The sequence below is a fragment of the Castanea sativa genome, chromosome 9 (genome assembly GCF_040712315.1).
Source record: "Castanea sativa cultivar Marrone di Chiusa Pesio chromosome 9, ASM4071231v1".
Lineage (NCBI taxonomy): Eukaryota > Viridiplantae > Streptophyta > Magnoliopsida > Fagales > Fagaceae > Castanea > Castanea sativa.
Window position 1 is genome coordinate 24,204,387 of NC_134021.1, and position 9,999 is coordinate 24,214,385.

General features: G+C 38.2%; 1 protein-coding gene across 1 annotated transcript; it reads left to right on the forward strand.

Annotated features, from left to right (window-relative positions):
* Window positions 1-2,351: 2,351 nt before the first annotated feature.
* On the forward strand, window positions 2,352-7,693 carry LOC142608946 (uncharacterized). The gene is made up of 4 exons (XM_075780597.1): window positions 2,352-2,418; window positions 2,587-4,065; window positions 4,716-5,888; window positions 7,299-7,693. The coding sequence occupies exons 1-4, from the start codon at window positions 2,352-2,354 to the stop codon at window positions 7,691-7,693; spliced, it is 3,114 nt and encodes a 1,037-aa protein (XP_075636712.1).
* Window positions 7,694-9,999: the final 2,306 nt, after the last annotated feature.

Here is a 9,999-nt window from a genome sequence, read left to right on the forward strand (position 1 = left end):
GATTGTTGACTAAATTCTTGTATCAAAACAAATTGTAAGGGTTGCAATTTATCTAGGTTTGGTGTATATTAAGTTACTACATATTTTTTTAAGCGAAAATACAGTGTTGGTCCCTGAAGATTGTCTATTATGCGCTTTTGATCCCTTAAATTTCGAGTGAGCACTATTAGTCTCTCAAGTTTAAAAAATGAACGCTCTTGGTCCTTCCATTAACTTCAGTTAAATTCTTGCGTATGTATCTAACAAAAAATTGACATGACACTTTTTTTTCCTCTGTGGCAACTCATTTTTATTAAAAAATCACACATGTGATTAAAATCCAGACTCGCTTCTTTTTCTCTATTTAAACCCAACTGCAGAAGACCTTGGTAGCAAGGCCAGGCCTATGCTTAGGCCACTTAGGCAATCGCCTAGGGCCCCCTATTAGAGAAAAGCCCCCAAATTTTGGGGCAAAAATTGAGATATATATTTTTTAAATTTTTTTTTTTTTTTGAGATATAAGAGAAAAAAAATTAGTTTTACATTTTTCTTCTATTTTTAAGAAGTACCAAAGAATTGAGTCATGCTAGAGATATTACAATTTAAATACACAGGGCTTACAAATATGTGTCATTAATTACAACAAATAAACCATCACTCCCCCTTGGTGCAGTGGTCAGTCTACAAGTATAAATGCTTGTGGGGTGTGGGGGGCAAGGGTCAAGATTCAAGTCTCCAAGAGGGAGTTTCACACACATATACACTTAGATTAGGCTAGAGTATAAATTCTATCTTGTATCAAAAAAAATTACAAGAAATAATTTAGATAGGAAATACTATAAATACTTTATATTTGACTTTAAAACCTTTATACAAATTGATGTTACAATTAATATTATTTTTTAGACGTCAACAACTTATTAAATGCAATTTTAAATTACTTAGTGATACATCTTTATAAGTATCATGTTGTAAAATTTATAATATCCCTAACATCATTCATTCAAATACTTGTTTATTATCTTCTTGAGGTGTCATTAATCACATTCATTGCTACAACATTTGTACATTTTTTTTAGTAAAATTTGTTATAGCTTTAGGATTTCTTCAAAAAAAAAATATTACAAGATAAAAAGAATGCATTTTTGTTATATAAAAATTATGATATTGACAACTAGTTAAATATTAATTAATTAATAACAAAAAGGCCCCACATAAATATATTGCCTTAGGCCTCAAAATTTGTTGGGCCGCCCCTGCTTGGTAGTTTACTACTTTCTCAAAATGAAATCATACTAATCGAGATGTAACACACACCAGAGCAACAACATGCTGTCACGTCCACAAAGGTCTCAATGGATGTGCTTTCTTTATAATTATTTGGTATTTGCCTTACTATTTTTCATTTCCAAGTCATAAATTCCATTTGGTATTCAATTTGTATTCGTTTTTCAACAAGGGGCTATAAGATTGCCAAATAGTAAATTCTATCTTGTATCAAAAAAAAATTACAAGAAATAATTTAGATAGGAAATACTATAAATACTTTAAATTTGACTTTAAAATCTTTATACAAATTGATATGACAATTAATATTATTTGTAGACGTCAACAACTTATTAAATGCAATTTTAAATTACTTAGTGATACATCTTTATAAGTATCATGTTGTAAAATTTATAATATCCCTAACATCATTCATTCAAATACTTGTTTATTATATTCTTGAGGTGTCATTAATCACATTCATTGCTACAACATTTGTACGTTTTTTTTAGTAAAATTTGTTATAGCTTTAGCATTTCTTCAAAAAAAAATATTACAAGATAAAAAGAATGCATTTTTGTTATATAAAAATTATGATATTGACAACTAGTTAAATATTATTTAATTAATAACAAAAAGGCCCCACATAAATATATTGCTTTAGGCCTCAAAATTTGTTGAGCTGCCCCTGCTTGGTAGTTGACTACTTTCTCAAAATGAAATCATACTAATCGAGATGTAACACACACCGGAGCAACAACATGCTGTCACGTCCACAAAGGTCTCAATGGATGTGCTTTCTTTATAATTATTTGGTATTTGCCTTACTATTTTTCATTTCCAAGTCATAAATTCCGTTTGGTATTCAATTGGTATTCGTTTTTCAACAAGGGGCTATAAGATTGCCAAATGGTTTTTCTCTCTAGATTGATTTCAAAACCATTTTTTTATGTTACTGTTTACAAGTATTGGGCATAAATCATAATATAATTATTAATTAAGAGTTTCCATTGTATGCTACCAAATCAAACCAAGGGATTGTGAATTGTTTGAATAATATGTGGTTTAAAATTGATGAATGGTAAAACCATTATGAAATTGATAACATGGATAAATTTTCTAAGGAACATAAGAGAGATTTAGATAAAACCATGCACAAGCTTCTTGAGACTGGTGAATAATTAGGGTTTCTCTGTTGCTAGTGAAAGGTGGGCTCTCCATCTTCTCTTAGGCTGTAGAATTGCCGTCTTTTCCTGGAAGAGTTTTGTTGTACCTTAGAGTAACACGGTTACCCTAGGGCTTTTGTTTTGTTTTGTTTTTTTTTTTTTTTTCTTTTTACAGGTTTGTGGGAAACAATCATCTTCCCCATGGACGATCTCACCAAGCAGTGGTCTAGGCTCACCATCTCCCAGAGAGAAGGTCCCAAGTTCCGATTACAAGATGAGATGGCTGCCTCTAACTCCATTATCGCTGCCAAGTTCCTTACCAAGAGAGCACTCAACCTTGAGGCCATTGCAGCCACCTTTACCCCTATATGGTGGTCCAAAAAAGGCTTCAAAATCAAGAATATGGGAAACCATGTCATGCTCTTTACTTTGGACAGTGAAACCGAAGTTGATACTATCCTTGCAAACGCCCCATGGAGCTTTGACAAACATTTAATGATTTTGCAAAAATATGATGGGGTTAGTAAGATAGAGGACTTAGACTTCAATAGCACCCCGTTTTGGATTCAATTACATGGTCTTCCGGTGAATTTTATGACTACGGCAGTGGCAGAGACATTGTGTGAACCTGCTGGGCAGATTTTGAACCTACCAAATGCTAAGACTGAAGAGTGTGGAGGATTTATGCGAGTCCGAGTTATGGTGGATATCTCACAGCCACTCTACCGTGGAAGGGTGGTCACACTTGATGACAGTAGGGAAATCTGTGTCTCCTTCAAATATGAGAGGCTTCCCAACCTTTGCTATTGGTGTGGACGCCTCACACACAATGACCGAGACTGTGATCGTTGGATTAAGAGTGAAGGATCACTTACTGATGCAGCCAAGGAATATGGTGCAAAGCTGACAGCTTCACCATGGTCTAGAGCCCGTAATTCTATAGTCGAGGTGCCGGGAGTTTACTCGAATTTGAAGGTAGAACGCTTAGGCAAACGGCGGTCCGATGAGATGGGGAGCTTAACGACGGCTAGGGTTATGCCAACCACACCGACTTCTGACATGCTACAAGCCACATATGGTAATTCCTTTTCTGATTCAGTCAAGGATGTTTCTTTCCAAAATAATTTTCACCCTGCTTTTATGTCAACCAATTCTGCCCATATGGAAAATAATACAGCTGACCCTTCACACTTACACACGGACCTAGGACCTGTTTACACCTCAGACTCAACCTTTGACAAACAATTACAATCTATAGACCAGGACTTGATGAAATTTGATAATCCTATGCATGCCACGTCTCTAACACCTGCCCCACATTACCATATGCCACCTCAACCCATTTATCCCCACCCCCAATCCCAAAATGTTGATGACACCCCAAACTCGACCACAATACCCTTTGACCTTCCACTCATAAATTCCACCCATGCTACTAACCCAAATATTCCAACCAAGACACTTCCCCACCCCCTTCCAAACCACATCTCATCTTGGAAAAGAATATTCAAAGCCACTGTTGAACACATAAATAATTTAAGCCCAATCAGTGGGAGTAAACGTGCTCTAAATGAGGTTCAGCCTGAGTTACCAAGTAAACGTTATGCGGTTTCACAGATTGTGGAAGACAATAAAAAGATATTGGCGGAGGCTGGTTTCCAGCCTTGCCAGAAGCAATGAGTCTCTTAGTTTGGAACTGTCGTGGGCTTGGGAACCTGCGTACAGAAGACCAACTTGCAAATTTTGTGTGGGCAAAAGATCCCTCTATTGTGTTTTTAGCCGAGACATGGACAAATAAAGCAAGGCTAGAATAGGTTCAACGACGTATTCAGTTTAAAAATCTTTTTGTGGTTCCTCGTTGTAATAAGGCGGGAGGGTTGGCCATTTTGTGGAAGGAAGGATTTCCCTTGGAAGTTAAGAAGTTTTCAAAGAATTATATTGATACTGTCATCAATAAAGGCAAGGAGAATGCATAAAGGTTTATCGGGTTTTATGGAGAACCGGGAACCACTAAGAGACATGAAGCATGATCCAAACTACGAGCTCTAAAAAACCTTAGGTATATACCTTGGTTGTGTGCGGGGGACTTTAATGAAATCACACAACAATCTGAGAAGCAAGGTTGGCGATCTCGGCCCCATCATCAAATGCAGGCCTTTAGGGATATTCTTGACGAGTGTGGATTTATGGACCTTGATTTTGTTGGTTTTCCATTCACTTGGCATAAACACTATCCCAATTTTACTATATGGGAAAGATTAGACAAAGTAGTTGCTACTAATGAGTGGTTCTCAATGTTTGCAGGTACAAAGGTGCACCACTTAGATGTTACATCATCAGACCATAAAGCTCTATGGATCTCACCGGAGCATATGTATTGCAATTTTCAAAAGCCCTTCCGCTTTGAACAAATGTGGATGACTGAAAAGGGTTGTAGTGACACCGTGGAGGCTGTGTGGAGTATAAATTCAAATGAGTCATGGGATTCCCGTGTGCTAAGGAAGCTTGAGTCATGTGGGCAGGCTTTGTCTAAGTGGAGTAAAAAGTCTTTTGGTAGTATCAAGAAACAATTGGAATCTGCTCGTAAGTGGTTGAAAGTAGCAGAGCAACATGCTATCCGGTCTGGAGACTCAAGTTGTATGAGGATGTTGGAGGAGGAGGTTAATCAACTCCTTGATAAGGAAGCCAAAATCTGGAGGCAGCGATCCAAAGTTGCATGGCTCTGTGATGGGGATCGTAATACTCGGTTTTTCCATAGCAAGGCTTCTCAGCGCCGTAGGCAAAACTATATTACCAAGTTGCATGATGTTAATGGAGGATGGTGCTCAAGCCAAGATCAAGTTAATGCCACCATTGTTGACTTCTACCAAAATCTCTTTACCTCGGGTAGCCCTAGCAATTTTGAGGAGGTCATTGAGAATATTCCACAAGTTATAACCAAGGAGATGAATGATATGCTTATGGCCGAATTCAACACTAAGGAAGTGGAGGTTGCTCTGAAGCAGATGGCACCCCTAAAAGCCCCCGGTTCGGATGGTATGCCTCCTCTCTTTTACCAAAGTTATTGGTCCTTACTTGGGTCTGATGTGTCAACCACTATTTTACACTATCTTAATTCGGGCACTCTCCCCCAATCCCTTTGTCATTCTTTTATTACATTGATTCCTAAGGTAAAGGATCCCACATATGTCTCTGAATTTAGACCTATTAGCTTGAACAATGTTTTGTATCGTATTTTTGCTAAAGTTCTCACCAATAATTTGCAAGTTATTATGCCAAATCTTATTTCAGAGCATCAGAGTGCATTCATGTCTGATAGGTTGATTTCAGATAATATCTTGGTGGCATTTGAGACCTTACATTATATGCAGAATCACAATAAGGGGAAATTTGGCTTTCTGGCCTTGAAGTTTGATATGAGCAAGACCTATGACAGAGTGGAGTGGGAGTACATGGAGAGAGTAATGATAAATATGGGTTTCCATTAGGGGTGTGCAAAAAATCGAGGAACCGAACAAACCGATTGAAACCGACCGAACCATTGCCAAAATTTCGGTTTGGTTTCGGTGCGGTTCGGTTTCGGTTTCATTTTTTAAAAACTAAAATTTTCGGTTTTGGTTTCGGTGCTGGATTTTTTCACCCCGAAACCAACCGAACCAAACCGATATATATATATATATATATATATATATATATATATATATATATATATATATATATATATATATATATATATATATATATATATATATATATATAGATATATAGATTTACGTAACTTTAAAACATAACTCTTCAGTGGCTTAATGGTATGCTCCTTAAGTTTTGGCTAGCAGATCCGGAGATCGAGCCTTCGTGTGGGCGTGAGTGACTTTTTTGCTATTTAATTTTTTAAAACCCTAGTACTATAGCATGATATAAATATCCTAATTTCTTCTTCTTTTTCATTTCTTTCCAGCCGGCCCTATCCCTAATTTCTTCTTCTCTCTTCTTCTCTTTTCTTTTTTTCCAGCCGCCCCTATCCTCCCTAATTTCTTCTTCTCTTTTCTTTTTTCCAGCCGCCCCTATCCTCCCTAATTTCTTCTTCTCTTTTTTTTTTTTTTTTTTTTTCAATCGCCCCCTTCACCAATTTTTTCTCTGTCTCACTATTTTCTTCTTCTCTTTTCTTTTCATCAGCCCTTCTCACGTCTACCCTTCTCACTGCCGTTCTCGCTTCAATTCAGCAGCTCCTTCCCCATCTACCTCAACCTCCCCATTTTTTTCATTTCTTTTTGTTCTCTATGAGTCCCATGGACCATGGCCATGCCTTTCTCTTCTCTCTGAGTTACATCTCTGTACAGAGAGCGAAAAATCACTGGTAAGCTCAAGCATGGTGGTAGGCTCCTGCTATGGTGTGGTAAAGTTCAATTTTTTGTTCGAATCTGTGTGTAAATTGTTGAACAAATATTGTTGGAAAATTTTCTTTCTTTGTCGTTTTGATTTGTTCAATAGCTCCCTCTCTGTTGCTCTATTACTTTGTTTTTTATATGTGATTAAAGTTAGGGTTTTGAAAATCTTAATAACCCTTTATTTGAAAAATCGAAAACCGACCGAAACCAAAATACACCGAAACCGTTCGGATTCCAGCCATTTCAGTCGGTTTCGGTTGAGAATTTCACAAACCGAAATATTCGGTTTCGGTTGGCCATACCCATAAAAACCGACCGAAACCGAACCAAAACACCCCTAGTTTCCATTCTAGATGGATACAATTGATGATGATGTGTATCACTACAGCCTCCTACTTAGTGCTAATTAATGGGGATCCCCATGGACACATCACTCCCACACGTGGCTTGCGCCAGGGTGATCCATTGTCCCCCTATTTTTTCCTCATGTGTACTGAAGGTCTTCATGGGTTAATTAGTCAGGCAGCCCACAATGGTGACATTCGGGGTGTATCTCTTTGCCGAAATGGACCTAGAATCACTCACCTCTTTTTTGCCGATGATAGCCTACTTTTCTGCAGAGCTAGAGAAGAGGAATGTCAAAGTTTGCTTGAGGTGTTGGCCAAGTATGAGAGAGCTTCTGGGCAGCAAGTCAATCGTACAAAGACCACTATTTTCTTTAGTAATTCCACCAATGCAGACACTCAAATAGCAATTCAAAACTTGTTGGGTGTTAATGTTGTTCGGCAATACGAGAAATATCTTGGACTTCCATCATTAGTTGGCCGAAATAAAGGAAAGTTTCACCTTCATCAAGCAGCAAGTATGGAAGAGGATTCAAGGGTGGGAGGGTAAGTTACTTAGTCAGGCAGGCCGAGAGATACTAATTAAGGCGGTGGCACAATCCCTCCCAACTTATACCATGGCATGCTTTAAACTTCCTGCCTCACTTTGCCACGAACTTGAGAGCATGATTTGTAGATTTTTGGGGGGGGGGGGGGGGCAAAGGGGTGATAATAGGAAGATTCACTAGGTGAAGTGGGCGAAACTTTGTAAGCCCAAGACACATGGTGGTATGGGGTTTAAAGATTTGTCTCTATTCAATGATGCGCTCTTGGCCAAACAAACGTGGCGCTTGCTCCATGACAAGTCATCTTTATTCTACTGTGTTTTCAAGGCAAAGTACTTCCCTAATACCTTGGCTATGGAGGCAAAAATCCCAACCAACTCCTAGTATGCTTGGAAGAGTATTATGAAGGGTAGAAGCGTGATCAAGTGGGAGCAAAATGGAGGATTGGGTCGGGCAGGTCTGTCCATATTTGGGCTAAGAATTGGTTGCCCAAATCATGTAATCCCAAGGTCTTATCACCACGGATTGAAGGGAGGGGAATGAGTATGGTTTCTGACTTGATTGATCCGGACCTTAAAGAGTGGAAGACGGATGTCATTGATAGTTTGTTCTATGACTTTGAAGCAACCCTTATCAAAAGTATGCCTCTCTGCAGATCTATACAAGATGACGTCCTAATTTGGCCTTTTGACCTCGATGGAGTCTATATTGTCAAATCCGGCTATGGGTACTTGCACGAGCAGCAACAACACGGCTTGCTTAGACCTTTAGATAGTTCGGTGCTCAAGCCTCTTTGGAAGAAAATTTGGGGGCTTCAAGTCCCAAATAAAGTCAAGCACCTGGCTTGGAAGGCTTGTAAGGATTCTTTGCCAACCAAGACTAATCTGATTTGTCGAAGGGTGATTACTGAGGGCTGCTGCGATGCTTTCAAATTGCATCAGGAGGATGTGGTTCATGCCTTGTTCCTTTGTCCAGCCTTGCAACCTATTTGGAGATCTCGGGCCCAATGGAATCACAGCATGCTTTAGGCGTGGTACTCTTTCATTGATATTTTTTAGCTTATTTTTGCAGGTAACAGGGAGCCCGATCTGTTTGTTGTTGTGCTGTGGACACTATGGCATAGGAGGAATAACTTGCGCTTGGGCAAGCCTGCTCACTCACTCGGCCAGGTGGTTGATTTTGCTCAAGACCGAATCTTGGAGAGAGTTTCTTGCAGCATGGTTTTTCAACAATCCCGACCCCATCAGGTAGCAGCTTGGAAGGCACCGGATCAACATGCTTATAAAGTCAACTTCGATGGCGCGATTTTTGCAGAGGAAGGACTTGTTGGCTTGGGAGTAGTAATCCGTAATGACCAAGGACTGATCATGGCTTCACTTACTCAGCAAATACCTCTGCCCCGTTTCATTTATAGAGGTAGAAGTCTTGGCTGCACGGAGAGCATTAGAGCTTACACTTGAACTCGACTTCGACAACATCACTCTTAAAGGGGACTCTGAAGTATTGATCAAATCATTAAAGATGGGCTGCAACTCTTTGTCTCATTATGGTCATTTAACTGCAGATATTCATATTCTTATGTCTCAGTTTTCCTCGCTTAGCTTATCTCATGTTAGGAGACATTGTAATAGATTGGCACATGCCTTAGCTCGTCGAGCATCCTCTACCCCTAATATGTCTATCTGGATGGAAGAAATACCACCAGACCTTAACTCTGTATACATGGCTGATTTGAATGGCCTAAGCTAATAATATATTGCTGTCTTGATTCTCAAAAAAAAAAAAAAGGATGCAAATTGGAACGGGTCAAATTTATGAGTGTAACTTTTTTTTCTGTAAACAAAATAAGTTGCCACATGGAAAAAAATAAGTTCCATGTCATTGTTCCTTTAGACACATATGCAAGAATTTAACAAAAGTTAATTGAGGGACCAACAATGCTCATTTTTTAAACTTCAGGGACTAATAATGCTCACTCAAAACTTAAGAGACCAAAAATGCACAATAGACAAACTTCAAGAACCAACATTGTATTTTCGTCTTTTTTTAATACACATATATATTTTAAAAAAAAAATCATCAAAAAGAAAATTGAACATAGGTGCATTGACCCTTCAACATAGAAACATGAGTGTTGAGTATCACTCATGTTCTTAACCTTGAAAGACTTATTTAACGACAAAATTATCAATGTAATTTAGTAGAATATTTCAAAAAAAAAAATGGTAATTCAAAACCAAACGTTACATTTTCAATACTTAAAAAAGGTTTTTACGAAATAGTTCTCAAACTGGAAAGGATGTTAAAAAAA